The sequence below is a fragment of the Cavia porcellus genome, unplaced genomic scaffold (genome assembly GCF_034190915.1).
Source record: "Cavia porcellus strain 051 isolate PalLab524CR breed Dunkin Hartley unplaced genomic scaffold, mCavPor4.1 scaffold_2, whole genome shotgun sequence".
Taxonomy (NCBI): Eukaryota; Metazoa; Chordata; class Mammalia; order Rodentia; family Caviidae; genus Cavia; species Cavia porcellus.
The window spans coordinates 136,502,300-136,518,760 of NW_026947485.1; the positions used below are offsets into that span (position 1 = coordinate 136,502,300).

At 42.0% G+C, this 16,461-nt stretch overlaps 2 protein-coding genes and 1 pseudogene across 2 annotated transcripts; 2 read left to right on the forward strand and 1 right to left on the reverse strand.

Moving 5' to 3' along the window:
* The first annotated feature begins 633 nt into the window (after positions 1-633).
* On the forward strand, positions 634-1,602 carry LOC100712882 (olfactory receptor 2AJ1-like). Its single transcript, XM_023561418.2, has one exon. The coding sequence runs from the start codon at positions 634-636 to the stop codon at positions 1,600-1,602; it is 969 nt and encodes a 322-aa protein (XP_023417186.2).
* A 4,342-nt stretch (positions 1,603-5,944) lies between these two features.
* Positions 5,945-6,876, forward strand: LOC100730414 (olfactory receptor 2AJ1-like). Its single transcript, XM_013143360.1, is given in 2 exon segments — positions 5,945-6,602; positions 6,605-6,876. Coding segments are annotated over 2 exon segments (930 nt in total).
* Positions 6,877-14,482: 7,606 nt separating this feature from the next.
* On the reverse strand, positions 14,483-15,413 carry LOC106025611 (olfactory receptor 2L8-like; annotated as a pseudogene).
* Positions 15,414-16,461: the final 1,048 nt, after the last annotated feature.

Here is a 16,461-nt window from a genome sequence, read left to right on the forward strand (position 1 = left end):
AACCAGGGCACCAAGTGAGGAGTAGCACTCTCTTGGCCACAGGCTCAGGAGAAAATTCCTGTTAGCATGACCACGTTTTCTGTTCATTAATTCAATGGATGTGGTCAAAAATCTTATGAACCAGGTGGATCTCTAGGCATTTTGTTTCTAACAATGAAGAGAACAAAGATATCCTACATGAGGTGAAAAATCATGTGAAGAGAATGCCAGGGAAGAATATACACCACCTGTGTTTATTATTTGATATGAAACAAGGTGAAAAGGGCCAGGCAGAATATGTGATGGAGCAGAGTAAGGAGGACCAGGAGAGTTAGCGTCCAACACTTAGCAGATGGGCAGGCTGGGCCCATGACAGACCTCACTGAGGAATGACACCACTGGAGTGAAGTTTTAGAACTGATCAGCACTGAGAGAGCCAACCTGGAGAAAAGGACATATTCAGCACACTTAAGGCTCACCAGGCTACTGAAATGAGTGAACATCTGTCGTGTAAATCATACAATCATAAACGTATCTCATAGAACTTGAGGTGGAAGTAACACACAACAATAATTCTCTCTTTGTAAACAAGCTTGTCATTTCTCTATTTTTCTTCATTACAAGCTATTTTTAGGTAAAACACAGAAATTAAGGATGAACCATAGAAATGAGACATCGAGCAGTGACTTTATTCTTTTGGGACTGTTCTCTTCCTCACAAGCAAGCCTGGTCTTCTTCTCCTCTCTGTTCATCATTTTTATCCTGGCCATCACAGAAAACACCATCCTGATCTTCCTCATCCACAGGGACTCTCGACTCCGCTCCCCCATGTACTTCCTGCTCAGCCATCTCTCCTTCATGGACATCCTGCACATTTCCAACATTGTCCCCAAAATGATCACCAACTTCCTGTCTGGCAGCAGAACCATCACCTTTGCAGGCTGTGGATTCCAGATCTTCCTGTCACTCACCTTGCTAGGTGGCGAGTGCCTGCTCCTGGCTGCCATGTCCTATGACCGCTATGTGGCCATCTGCCACCCCCTGCGCTATGCCATACTCATGAGTGACAGTGTCAGTGTGCTGATGGCTGCGGGGTCCTGGCTGCTGGGGACCCTCAACTCCATTGTGCACACAGCTTATGCCCTCCACTTCCCGTTGTGTCACTCTAAGGCCATTGATCACTTCTTCTGTGAAGTCCCTGCCATGTTGAAGTTGTCCTTTGTGGACACATCACGCTATGAACGAGGGGTTTATGTAAGCGGCATTATTTTCCTGTTGATTCCCTTTTCCATGATTTCTGCCTCTTATGTACAAATTCTTCTCACTGTGTTGCAAAGCAAATCATCAGAGGCCCGGAAGAAGTCCTTCTCCACCTGTTCCTTCCACATGGTGGTGGTCGTGATGTACTATGGGCCGTTTATTTTCACATACATGAGACCTAAATCTTACCACACTCCTGGCCAGGATAAGTTCCTAGCCATCTTCTACACTATCCTCACGCCCACCCTCAACCCTGTCATCTACAGCTTCAGGAATAAAGATGTCCAGAAGGCCCTGAAGGCCATGAAAAGCATGCTCATCAACAATCTCCTGCTAAACAATGAATGGAAAAGATGCCTCTAACCTAATTTCCTCTTTTCTTTTCATATCTTACAGCCTCAGGATACTCTGTGTTTGGTAGGAATGTCAAATCTTTTTAGCTTTCAAATAAGTCAGTTTTTGAGGCCCTTGATGACAATAGCTAACTTACTAAATGAGAAGTGTTTAGAAACACAAACCTGGAAAAGCCTACTCTTTCTTTATAGTAATTACAATGTACTTAGTGTAAGGCCTGATGCAAAACTTTATCTCAGTCCTGCTAAATTTTTAAGAACTTTATGGTGTCACATTTTAAGATGAACCCATGTAAACTTTCAGTGTGAAAGTGGAAACCATCATGTACCTGCACTTTCAGTGTTTGTGGAATACACACTCAGGTCTCATTATGCACCATTTCATAGATAACTACAGTAAATCGTGCTGTTTACATCACTGACAGTGTGCAGTGTGCTAATGTCACTGCGATCAAAGTGTGCACTTCCTACAGAGGTAAGAGTAAGTCTAGGCCTAGTTTACACCTAGTAATGTCTATTCTTAAGACCAATTCATATTTCTTTAAATATACATAAACGTTTATTTTCAGATTCATCTATGGTTGGACACTTTGCCTTTCAGTTAGGTGTATCTGAGTATCTCACACTCTTATATGATTTTAGGGACAGACTTGCCTCTGTATATGTGGGCAGGGCGGCTGTCTTCTACTGATAGATTCTAGAACCCTGAATGTCTTCTTTCTGTGCAGTGTGCGTAATCATTGCCCAGGTAACCACTTCTGTACTCCTTCCCTTCCCATCTTGTGAAAAGAGTCTCCAGACTATGTCTGGGACGAAAAGTTCAGAGCATCCTTCTATCTTCTAGATATTATTGCAAAAGTACTGCATACGTAGAGTGTAGAATCTGATTCCATGTAGTTATAATCCATGGTGTGTTATAGGTTTCATATTTCTGCCAGAGGCATCTTTTCTCAGAAACTCTATATTTTCTCTTATCTCCTAACAATAGATTAAGTTTGTCTTATTCTTAGTGGCTGTGCTGGAAATAACAAGCTAATAAGCCCTATTTATAACCTTTCTCCTATTGGGTACAGTATTGCTTTCGCTCCATCTTAGTCTTCTATGCGAAAATAAGGAAAGAAGAGTTGATCTCACTAATCATCACACGACACCTCTCCCAGCCTTCTCAGGACTGCAGGAAGCATTGCTGTCCCCCCCCCACCCCCATCAAAGGACATACTTTAACACTCCCCTCACTTGTAGCCCATCAGTCCATAATCAGAGAGATTTTTGTTATGGCGAAGAAATGGATATTCATGTTTAGAGATGTAAGTTACAACATAAGGGCTAAAGTTAATAAACTTGCATAGTATGAATCATCTTGGTTTAATCATTATACTTGCTATATTCACAAAAAATAATTATGTGTGGTGTTCATCTGTTCAGCTAGCTGTTTTCCTAGGAACTCATATGCTTTGGAATCAAGTTAGGAATGTCAAATATAGATTATAAAATTTAATTTCCTCAGTAAAATAAGAGGTCATTTGTAAGTCATGCTTTGGTGGTGAGGGCCGATTCTGATGGCCTCAAAGGGCTCCAGGGCTGCATGGTCAGCAGGGAATGCCCTTGTGACTGCTGCCCTCTGTCTCTGATCTCTGGGGGATGTTCCTCCTGATATCCGCTCAGAGTGCTGCAGGAAAATGCATCATCATGACCATGTGCTGAAAATCAAGGCGATGGGAGGAGGAAGGTCTGTGTCTGAGGTTCCTGGCACCCTGTGTCACAGCTGGACACAGTTCAGTGGCTTGCCCCAGCCCTGCACCTTCAGAGTGCTGAGAACCCTGAGGTTTACATGAGGGGCTGAGGCTGCTTTGCACAGTGACTGACAGAGAAGGGGAGGTGCATTTCCAGCCTTCAGGACCACTCCGAACCCATCAAAAGAGGGGAGAAACTGGTGAGGGGCGTTTATGGGGAGGAACACGTGGGTTGTGTTGTGTGTATGAATGGAGTACAGAGAGAGCAAGGCTGCCTTTTCTTTCTGCTCTGAGCCGCTCTAGGGGCTGAGACTCAAGGGGTCAGCAAAGGGACTGCAGATGCACAGTTGGGCAGGAAGTGGTGATGTCAGCCTGAGATGCTGATTTCAAGGCTCCTGCTCACTGGGGTGGTGGCCCATGGTCCTCCTGTCCAGGGAAGGTTACATAGAGACAGAAGAGAATTCCTGGTGTCCTCAAGTGGGGAATTTAGTGAGGGCTGCAGGAAACACTGGGATTGAGCCCTCCTAGCAGGAATCAGTGGGGCTGAGGGCAGCTGCTGCACAAGAAAGTGATCTGAGGGTGCTCAGGACGTGCACTGAAAGCTGGCTGGACTCCTAGTCCCTAGAGGCTGAGCGTGGGTGGGAAACTGCCGCAAGAGGCAGGAAGTACCTGGAGGAGCCTGGCTGGACTGCAACACCCGCAGTGCCCTGTTCCACACCGTGCACCACAGAGAAGGTGGCTGTGCTGAAAGCATCCATCACAGGCGTCATTATGTTGTGTGTCCCCTCCTGTGCCCTACAGTCCAAGGGACAGTGGGTCAGCAGGAACCAGAGCTCCCACAGGTGGTGCGATCTTGCTGGTTCGCCATTCCTGGTAGAATTTAGGAAATGCTTGAGCAAACCCTGGGCTTCCTGTTCCTGTCCACTTAGAGGGTACCTTGACTCAGTGAGTGACTTGGGAGGACAAAAAGGACTTTTCAGGGATCTAGGCTGAATGCCTTAGTGCTGCTCAGGGACGACGCACTATCCATGATTTCATGGGTTATGTGGGGTGCTCTGGAGGGCCACAAGAACAGAAGAGTTCATTGAGATAATAAGTGGCCTGTGACAGTGGAAGCGAGGGCAGAGTGGTAACCACCTTTAGTAGGAGCAGCAAAGCTGTACCGTCACAGGGCTGTGTGTGGATGGGGTGAGGAACCCTCCCTCAGCAGTCTTCCTGGATTCATCACGTCCTCCCCTCTCAGAGAGCTGCAGAGAGCAATTCTACTGCTGTGGTGTGGATTAAATGATTCTGACACCCTTAAGCTTACTCTGTTGCGTTTTGTCAGTTATATTCTACCTTATTCTCAATCTCGCTCTCTTTTGTAGTTAGCAAGAATAGTGAAAATGTCTGTCCCAAGATTACAAAAGTAAAATTAACCACAACAACACTGTAAGGATACACATAATCATGTGATAATAATATGAGAAATTTGAGTCATCATCTGAGTACACGCCAGGGCCCGGTCTCATGTTTGTGTTTGTGTCTGTGTGTGTGGGTGATTAGTGGGTGAGTGTGGTGCAATTAAATGTCTGTTTGCAAAATGTTATGAGGCATTTGGTTTTCATAGACATTTATATCTGAAACAGTTTCGCATATGTCTGATGTGGTGTAAAAAAGATTCAAACTTAGCTCATTCCAGAATACATCATTTTGTCAAATATTTAATTACCTGAGAAAACAGGAAACTCATTCTTATGTGAAGCAGAGTGTCACGTGTTCACTATACCTTGCTCAGTCCAACTCATTTAGTGCATAAGTCTGTTAAATCTGTATTTAGATCAGCTCAGGGCTCAATATAGGCTTCTTACAAGTATTTTCTATGTAAATAACAGAATTAGGAATAAAGATAGCCAGTTTTAACCTGCTGGTCATCAAATCAAGAAATATCCTATTTGAATTTTTTTCATAGAATTTGACAATACTGTTGTCAAAATTAACAGTTTATAGAATTTTTTAAAAACTAAATAGTCACTTTCCCATAGTGCAAAATATACTGGAGCATATCCAAATTCATATTTCATAGGTTTTCAATAGAAGAGACATGTCACAATATTTTTTTGGAGAAGAATTAACAGTGCTTTTTAAAAATTTTTTTATATGTTGAAGTCAAAATAGTAAAATTAAGAAATAATATAGATCTGAAAATTAAATGTTTTGTGTGTGAATGTCCAGTAACATAATTCCTAATGAAATTTCAATCAAAATGTAACTAATAGATGGCACTTTTTGCTTGCATAATGAAGGGGCTACTTGAGTGAGGAAGCCTTGGCCAGAGCAGCGGAAATAACTACATGGAGGGCTCAGCATGGACTCAGGAAGCCAATCAGTGTGCTAATAACCTGGTTCACACACATAATGGTCCCTCTTACAGCACCTCCATGTGAATGCCATTGAGAAGCCCCTGGTAATGACAAATCACACAACACCAACTTTCATTTATTATGCAGACAGACATACAGGTGATTGCTATTTAAGTACCTAACTAATTTCAATTTAATTAAGCAAACAATGCACTCATTGATATCTAATAAATTAGTAGTTTTTATTCCTTTTTAAGGAAAATATTGAGGATTCAAAATGAGTCATGCAAATGAGATATTCAGCAGTGACTTTATTCTTTTGGGACTGTTCTCTTCCTCACAAGCAAGCCTGGTCTTCTCCTCTCTGTTCATCATTTTTATCCTGGCCATCACAGAAAACACCATCCTGATCTTCCTCATCCACAGGGACTCTCGACTCTACTCCCCCATGTACTTCCTGCTCAGCCATCTCTCCTTCATGGACATCCTGCACATTTCCAACATTGTCCCCAAAATGATCACCAACTTCCTGTCTGGCAGCAGAACCATCACCTTTGCAGGCTGTGGATTCCAGATCTTCTTGTCACTCACCTTGCTAGGTAGTGAGTGCCTGCTCCTGGTCGCCATGTCCTATGACCGCTATGTGTCCATCTGCCACCCCCTGCGCTATGCCATGCTCATGAGTGACAGTGTCAGTGTGCTGATGGCTGCGGGGTCCTGGCTGCTGGGGACCCTCAACTCCATTGTGCACACAGCTTATGCCCTCCACTTCCCGTTGTGTCATTCTAAGGCCATTGATCACTTCTTCTGTGAAGTCCCTGCCATGTTGAAGTTGTCCTGTGTGGACACATCACGCTATGAATGAGGGGTTTATGTAAGCGGTATTATTTTCCTGTTGATTCCTTTTTCCATGATTTCTGCCTCTTATGTACAAATTCTGTGTTGCAAAGCAAATCATTAGAGGTCCAGAAGAAGTCCTTCTCCACCTGTTCCATCCACATGGTGATGGTCCTGATGTACTATGGGCCGTTTATTTTCACATACATGAGACCTAAATCTTACCACACTCCTGGCCAGGTTAAGTTCCTAGCCATCTTCTACACCATCCTCACGCCCACCCTCAACCCTGTCATCTACAGCTTCAGGAATAAAGATGTCCTGAAGGCCATGAAAAGCATGTTCAAAATCCACTTTCTGTGTAAAAAATAAGAAAGAGAAATGATTGACAATGTACTATCTTTCTATTCATATTTAATTCCTTTAGGACATACATTCTCACTTTCTATGGGAAGAAAATGGCAGTTCTGTCACTTCACAGGAACAAACTTCACAGTCAGATACTGACTGGTGATGATAAAATCACAGCATGTATTAGGTTTTGAATGTGTAAGGCTTAAAATGTATATCCTGGAATGAAAGGAATTGCAATCACTCAGTCTTAGGAGTATTAGTAAACAAAAAAGAGCTTTGAAGTTTCTTCTAATGACTTTGTAACAATTTTAAAGCAATCTAATAAAATACAAATCATGGACACATTATGCAAAACATATGTGTGTTATCTGCATTGCAGTAAATCTGAGTACTATTTATTTCATTTTACAATTAGCTGTTTAAATCCACAAGTTCAAATCTAGATTACATCATTTTTTATGCTATGTCTCTTTTGCTGATCGATGAGAAAACTATAAGTACACACTTAACACCTAACTTTAAAGCAAATATTAAACATTTGGGTTAGACACTGAGCTAAATATATTAGAAGACCTTAAACTAGTATGGAGAGAAATCAGCTTTATATTTTCCTTTGGAGGGAACCGAGGTTAATCCTAAGGCACTATGTCTTTAAGGACTCTAGAGCAGGAGGAGTAATTTGATTTGACAGGATGAAGGAAGGGATAACCAATGAGGACCACTAATAAGATGCTATTTGGAGTCACAGAATGTGCCCTACATCCTGATCCACCTCTGCTCCTGCCACTTACATCTAAACACTGTCAACCCCCCAGCAGATGTTGTCCACATGAGAGGACCTCCTCTGTCATGGTCTCATCACTGTTCCTATATTACTGCACCCCTTCTGCTGGGCCCAGCATCTAAGGAATCCATTGTGCACTCACAGACACAGGGAGGTCCTGACACCTCCTCCAGCTAAGCTGAGCTCTGTGAGGAGGGAGGTTCCTGTGGGGCCAGAATCCTGCTGTGCTGCTTCCTCCTGAAGAACTATGGGGAGAAGGGGGGCAGAAGGAGAGTGTGAGAGGATTCTGGGATTTTCCATTCAGGCAGTGATGGAATGTACAATGGCACATAATCTCTTCTCCACAGTCAGATTGACATGTTAGCAAACATTACATGGTTCTGGGTGATTCTCATGCTCAAGCCACTGAACTCTGAAGTAGTTCTATCAATTTAGCTGATTAATAGCTTGTTTTTTCTGTTACCAATGAGTGTGATGGGCTGATCTCCTGTCTAACTCTCCACTCAAAGCCATCATATGAGATTTCCTTTTAAGTTTTTGACTTGGATTTTGTTATGTTGTAAAAACTATAATAATCAATTAAATGTAATAAGTGGGTTTTTTTCTCTATATATTAATGTTAAGATTTGAGCTGTAGGTGACCTAAGGCAATTCCTTCTCATTCAATGTAACCCAGGTTAGGGAAATGGCGGGGAACACATGTGGACTCTTCCCTCAAAAGGAAATGTATGATAACCAAGTAGTACATAGGAAGAAATCAGCTGATGCTGTTCAAACATTTCACTCACATCACAGAATTTAACCTGTTTGCAGTAATTGGAGGTATTGCTGATTAAGGTGAGTGCTCAAAAACTATGCTGATAATTTCTGTCTCAAAGCAAGTGCTCAGCTTTAATCAAAAGATAATCCACATCACAATAATAGTGCCTCCTTACTGAAAACACATAAATAAAATCATCTACTGTAGAGAGAAAGTGTAATATTGATTTAAAAATGACATATCCATGGTTTGTGACAAACACTGACCTTCCCAAGAAAGAGGTAAACTAAAGCAGTAAGATTGAAAAATTTTGTAAAATTTTGTAAAAGTTTGTTAAATTTAAGGAGACCCTGTCTCAATGTTAAAATCATCATTCTAATAATGATATCAAACGAGGTCCTGGGGTATCTCTCAGTGGAAGAGCAGAGCACTTTCCCAGTTGGTGCAAGGTCCTGGTTTGCATTCCCAGTACTGCAGAGGGAGCAGGAGATGAAGGATGGGAGGAGCTTCCTGAGTCATGGAGAATGGAGACCAAAACTTCAAGCCAGCAGGATACCTAGTAAGTGCCCAAGGAGTCCTGTGAAGAGGCCACTGTGCCCTCATGGGGATCACAGGCAGCTCCAGGACACTTGGTGACCTGGTTCCTGTGGCTTCCATTAATCTTGGGAGGAGGTGCGCACCCCTGGTTACAGCTTTACCCTTCTCAAGGGAACTCTGTCATCAAAGACTCCACGTGCTCTGACTGTAGAGGGGATTCAGACAGGGCAGAGTGAAGTTAGGCCCTAAGACAAACATCAGAACACCTGTCCCCTGAGATGTGAACGAACAGAAAAAATATGAAAGAATAATAAACACTCTCTCTCCTTTCTGCTGATTCGGGGGTTTTAATAAAAACCACTGCCCTGGATTGTATCTAATTATGTCTTGGATTGTACTTATGAGAATGTATCTAAGTCCTGCCTGCCTCTGAACCTTCACTCATTCTACAGTTGTAAATATTTTCTTTTTTGCTTGGGCAAGTCAACTGCCATGGGTGGTCTTAGGAAATTTACAAATGACCAAGTGGGTCTCCTGCTACAATTCCTACTTACAAGCATTCAAAAATGACTCCTCATTTAATCAGTGTTGCCCCATGGTTTATTGTAGGAACATTAAGATCTTACCTTCAAAACTTCCACTAAGTGTGATTTCTCTGCAAAAAGTCCACCTTGGTAATAACAATAATCACACTTGTAGGTGAGCACAAGTAATACTAGAGCAGATCATCCTAGTCTTTCAGAAACTACTCTGATGGAGATCTTCAAAGGAAAGAGTAACAGACTGAACCAAAATGTGAATGTAAGTTGACATGAAAAATCTCAGCAGAAGAAAATCTCCAATTAGATTTTTATTGTAAAAGTGTAAAAATATTTAGACAAAATTATAAAATGTATGTCAGAAAAATACTTTATAAAGAAAATATTTGCTTGTAAGTACCTTTCTAAATCTTAATAGATCAACACATATATTTATACCAACTGCCTTGTGAGTGACCCTTTTCATGGTGCCAGTCATGAGGACCCCTGCACTGAGTCCCCACACTCCTGTCTGGAGTCATGGCATGTGATGGGAAGCATAAGAAATAGAACAGAGGTGCACTGATGTTTTGGGTAACATATTTCATTCACATGTCTCGTGGAAAGCGTGGAACTCACTCTCGCAGATGACATCTGTTCACAGCTGTGATTACTGTTTTGAGGCTCCAACTGTGGAACACATTTAGTGGAAAAGTGACCTGAGCCATACTGTATCAGACTTACGGAGAAACGCCACACTGCAGTCATAGTGTATAATTCAGAAGCCCTGACACTAGAGAGATTCTTCTCGACCTCCATCGCGACTTATAAGGGATCCTGCACGAAGGGTCATTTTCCCACTCCGCTGCCCTCTAACCTCACATCTCCCCTCCTGACAGCACCCTCCCGACCCCCACGTCCACGTTCTGGAGACCGCAGCGCCCTCCTCCGGCCCCGTCCTCCTCCCAAGACGTCCTCCTTGCGGTCCCCAAGCGCAGCCCAGGGCGCAGTCACAGATCAGGCAGCACCCCTACCCCTGGAGCCCAGCATCTCTCCTGCCTCGGACAGGGCGAGCCCTCTTCCTGCCTGGGCGTCGCTGTCCGCGGGCGGAGGTGCTGACCGCGCTGCGGCCTCTCACTCTCCTGTCCCTCACGGAGTCACAGGGTCCTGTGTGGTCAGGTGGTCACGGCGGATGGTTCATGGTGTAGTGTTATGCTAATATTGACATGGCATTGTTCATGGGTCAAGTGCGAAGTTATATAAAGTGGACACGTCCAGAAATCTCCATTCTAGCTGCCTACACTCCTTTGCCTAACAGGGGAAAGATTTAAAGTGCTTTCTATCTGAAGTGTCACAATACTGCAAGCCAGGAGACACACACCTCAGCAGTCTGGGCTGCTGTTCTACCACTTCAAACATCACCACCTCATTTTAACCCCCAAACACAAGCTGACTGGTAGTTCCACCCTTTGATTGTCAGAATCTGTGACTGCGGCTGACTCAAGTTCCCTGTACTTTACGGAAGGCACTGGACAGAGTCTCTGCATAGCTGCTAGAAGGTCTGTCGGGGAGTCTGCAGGGTTCCCTGGGAGCAGGACCAAGGAAGGAACACTTTGTCCCTGTTTCTTCATTTCTCATTGCGCTTTCAGCCTGCCATTGTTGAGTGATTTTTCTCTTCATGCCCTTCCAACATGCACTTTCTGCCTTAGAGACCGCTGACTATGCACTGAAATCTCTAAACAAACTTCTCTTTCCTCTAGATGGGCTTTGAGTATTATCATCTAAGTGATAAGAAAGTGACTATAAGATTTTGGAACCAGAGAAGTGGGACATCGTTGTCACCACAGGTAATCTGTGTTTCAAATCTTTAGCAAGTTGCCTATTGGTGGAGTTTGGGAATGTGTGGGAGGAGGGGATCAGAGAAGTCCCATAATTTTGTGAAGAACTGATGATGCTCAGTGCTAGTCAGAGCTTGGAAGACCACACTCCTCATACACATGTGAACATGAAGGACAGACTCAGAGGTGATCATTGGAGAACAAGGACTCTATTGAAATTTTGTCCATGTTCTGGGCATTGCAGGACAATGAGGTTAAAAGTGGTGGGCTAATGAATCTGATGGAGGAAATTTCAATGTAACTTGATATTTAGGCTGTGGCATGGGTTCTGTGTGGAGAATTCAGTCAGATCTTCATAGGCAATAAAGAACAGAAGGCCATGTAAATGTTTTCAGTGTTATCAGAAAGTAAGTACCTGCAGTGATCAATCACAGATGTGCATGGCTGCTGCAAATAGCATTAAAAAGAAGTCAAGCACGTTGTGTGATGTGAAGATTAAATTATTTTTAAGATCAGTGCTCTCACTTGGTTATTGTATATCTAAAGATCAAAAAATAATAGAATAACCCTGTTGAAGGTAAAATAAAATCTTCTTACTTCTAATTAGACTTGCAAAACCAGGTGACAAAATGGAAAAGAAGGCTTGGAACCATCCCAGGAATCAGAAAGACCTTTCCCTTCCCACATTTAAGGGTGTAAATCTGTAAAGCATCATTTGAAAATAGAGCCCCAGAGCTTCCTGCTCATTATGGGCCACAGAAGGAAGGATTTCCCCTTGTTCAGATATGCAGGCACCCACATTTTCTACCTCCACAATCCAACGCAGAAGAGCTATTGCTGGAGTTGGTGGCATTTGGCACTACTCTTGTGATGCTGAGATTTCAGGTAGGCACAATGCAAAGTTCAGGGTTCATGGAAGCTTCTATCCAGATTTCAGAGGAAGGCTTGGTAACCCATGAGGTATACCATGAGAGGGCACTGGATGAACCTGTGAGAGTAAAGCCGGTAAATGCAATATAGATTTCATGAAGTTGTAGCTACCACATGTGTGGAACAGCCACTGAGAAAAATCAGAGGCAGGGAGTGGAGAAAAGCCACAAGATCAGCAACTGGTGGTGCCATAAGAATGTGACCACACCAGTCTTGGGCACTCATGTCACACCAACACATGCCCAGAAGGCTGAACATGGAACTGAAAGGTTTAACAACGGCTCTTGATTTTCTCTGATACCTTCCAGTCCCCTATTTTTTTTTTGGCTATTTATACCAAATAAATAACCAAATGAAATGCAGGAATGGAAATGCTTACATTCTGTCATTGTGTATTGGAAGTGTTTGATTCATTTTTATTGTACAGGGTTTAAAGTTAAGGTTTGCTTGGAGTCCTAGGGAAGTCTTTGGAGTTGAATTTTTCAGCAATGATAAACATGTTAAAATTTTAGTAATTCTTAGGATTACTAAATGTATTTTGCATAAATCAAAAAAACATGAGCCTCTCAGTGTCCAGGAACAGGATGTTGCAATTCAAATCTAAATGTCTCACACGTAAGGAAGCTGAGTAGTTATGGAGGTGTTTTCATCCATGGATGAAGGCAGCAGCTGACTGTGCTATGGGGTGGGACCTGACCCCAGCTGACCACTGTAGTCCCTGCCTCCTCCTTTCTCTCCTCCCTGAGGACCTTTGAGTGAGCAACATTCCTCTGCCCACACCCTCCTTTCAGCCCTTCTTGCCTCAGAGTGGATGAATGTGGACTGAAACACCTAAAACTCAGGAATCAAAATCAACCTCCTGTCCTCTAATATGCAGCGGTAAGCACTGTGTCCCTTTGGTTGGAAAGTGACTGAGACACTGTCCTTTTCCTCATCCCAGAAAAAAAAAAGCTTTCATCTTTTCAGCATCAGTAAGAAGTTAGTCACAAGTCTGTAAGAGAAACATCTCTCTTGGGTTGCAAACTTCTTAATATCAACATGAAATAACTGCTTAAATATTTAAAATATTTCATTGGAAATCTACTGATAACTGTAACCAAAATCCTACTGCAAAACAGAAAAGATTGATAATTAAATTACTATTCTATAATTCTGAAGCATAGAGAAAAATAAGGAAGGAAGAAGAAATAAAGCACTTTCAAAATAATGTATAAATAACTTAGAAGAGAATTTCCCACAGTGAGAACGAAATGTGCAGGTCTTTGTGAACACCTTGAAAATATTATGAAATCACAGTTTATTTTAAAATGGTATTGGAGAACAGGAATCCCCCTGAATTTGATGGAATTTCTCATGTTACAAATCAGTAGTGGAAAGAGCCACACAGAAGTTCTGACTCTTCCACAAAATCAAAAGGTCAATGTGAAGAAATATTTTGAATGTGATCAGGACAATAGAAACAGATACAAGGGCAAAGCTAAAGATGCTCGTGAATAAATACTAAGAAATCTATGTCATGACATGACAAGCACAGGAGAAAAATGTGTTCAAATGCGGTGGAGGGCTTTGAACTGACCACAAAAATGTGTCTTTGTTTTTTTGTTTTTTTTTTTTTTTTTTTTGAGGCAGGGTCTTGCTATGCAGTTCAGGCTGGCCTTGAGCTCACTTTGTGGCCCAGGCTGGTCTTGAATTCCCAATAATCCTCTTGCCTCAGCCTAGCGAGTGCTGGGATTATAGGTATGTGCTAGCACACCCATCTAACAATTTGTATTCTAAAATACTGTTTTTTTTTAAAAATTTGAATATTCAACCATATTCTTGATCTCACTCTTATTCTGAAGGATATGCAAGGGCTGAAGGTACAGCTCAGTTGCATGATGCCTGCCTGGCAAATAGGAGACCATAAGTTCAATTCCTGGTACCAAAATAAATAAAAATAAAACATAAACAAACAAATAAATAAATAAACAAGTAAAATTCCTGGTGCTGTGACAGATATGCAAAGTTTTCAGAATTTTACATTTTGGTTTTCCATGTTAGCAAGTTATTAATTTCAATTAAATGACAACCACATACCAATTATTTGATAGGAAAAAAGCAAAAAGAACAAAATGAATACCAAGGAATAGAATGTGTACTTATTATATCACATCTCAGAAATCTGAAATATAACAGATTAAATTCAATTTCAATCCTGTACACTAAACATATTTTCAAGTACTTATCTATTGCTGAATAGACAGAGGCAGAGACTTGCTTACTTTTCTGGAGAGCAGATCCTCTGAGTCACTTTTCCCAGGGCCACCATTTCCTCCTTGTTCCTCAGGCTGTAAATCACAGGGTCGAACATTGGGGTAAGGATGGTATAGAAGACAGCAAGGACCTTTTCCTCTGCTGGAGACTGGAGAGATTTGGGGTGGAGATAAGTTTAAACAAAAGGTACAATGTAGAAAGTCACCATGGTGAGGTGAGTGCTGCAGGTGGAATAGGCCTTCTTCCTGCCTTCCTAAGATCACATGCAGTAAACCGTGATAAGGACCTGACAGTAGGAACACACGATACCCACAAAAGGAAACACAAGAAAGAGGATCATGCACACAAACACTGTGTACTCATAGACCTGGGAGTCCCTACAAGCCAGAATCAACATGGCAGGGACATGGCAGAAGAAATGGTTGATGGCCCTGGACCTGCAGTAATGGATATGGAGGATGAATCCTGGGTGAGCACAGAAGTTGACCATGCCCAATGCCCAGGATTCCAGGATCATGAGCACATACACTCTTCTGTTCATGCCGATGGGGTAGTGCAGAGGAAAGCAAATCGCCACATAATGGATCTAGACATAAGAAGCAGTCCTTCTGAACCTCCTAAAGTCACAAAGAAGCAGCTCTGGAACCCACATCCAATGAAGGAGGTGTACTTGCTCCCAAATAGAAAACTGCAAGCCATCTTGGAGACAGTGGTGAAGATGTACATGAGGTCCATGAGGGAGAGCTGACTCAGCAGGACATACATGGGAGTGTGGAGGTGGCATCCAGGAGGATGAGCAGGACAATGGCCAGGTTGACAGCCAGGGCCATCAGGAAGATGGGGACAATGAGAATGAAGAGGACAAGGCCAGCCCTTGATGCTGGGAACAGGCCCAGGAGGTTTAAGTCAGTGGAGGTCTGAGTGTAATTTTCCATTTTGAATATTTGTGGTTCATCCTAAAGACAGACACAAATGTATATATGCATAAATCATTACCAAATTTTATAAATTTGCTACAGGTCTAAGTGTAATTCCTCACCTGAGTGCAATTACTACATAGATTGTCACAGAAATGGCTGTAATGATCTGTTTCATAAAACATAAGAATATACTCCAATTAATTAACTTATTCACATTGCCTTATTCATGTAGCATAGCTCTTTAATATAGAACAAACTATTTTGAAAAATGATCTCCATTTGCAGCCTCACATGTTTGTTGCACTTTGGCACAGATGTCCGAAAAAAATATATAATATGAGTCAATGAATTCATGGAAAATAACATACTTCTCCACTACTATATTCAAACTCAGACATTTTCTTTACTTAGAAGGCCAGTGGTCCTCAAGAAAAGATGTTGTACTATAAGTGTATGTATATAAATTTAATAAATTATCTAACTAATTGACTCAGTTTTATAGAATTTTTGCTATTTCCACAGTGAGTTTTCTTCAGAAGATTGTTTTTATTAGTTCTTCATATTTGCAAAAGACTATTTATATTTGATTTCTAGAGACACAGTAAAAAATAATTTAAGATCGATTTTTGAAAGAAAGTCTCAAAAGACAAAACAAAAACTTTTTAGATGAAATCTCTAAACTTAGAAGTTGCTTATTCAACTATTTTATTAAATAAAATTTTAAATTGATTCTTACAAAAATTATTTAAGCACTTTCTCAGAACTCTGTAATTCATGTAAAGAATGTTTTAAATATACATTCAGAGTATTGCTTTCTCTCTTCTCACTAGATTGGATGTGGACCATATTCTCATAGATATGCCAAGGGCACAGCCATGGTTTCTGGAAATTCCCTCTGAATGCTTTCCAGGCAGCCCACATGGTCACCTCTTATCCCTGTGCTCGTTGGCAGCGATGCGTCATGGCCTCACGAATTCAGGACATCTTGACATGGAGGTGGTCTGAATTCTGCATGTGTGTTTGCTTGGAAAAGTTCATGGGGGCTTGGTCCACAGAGGCCAAG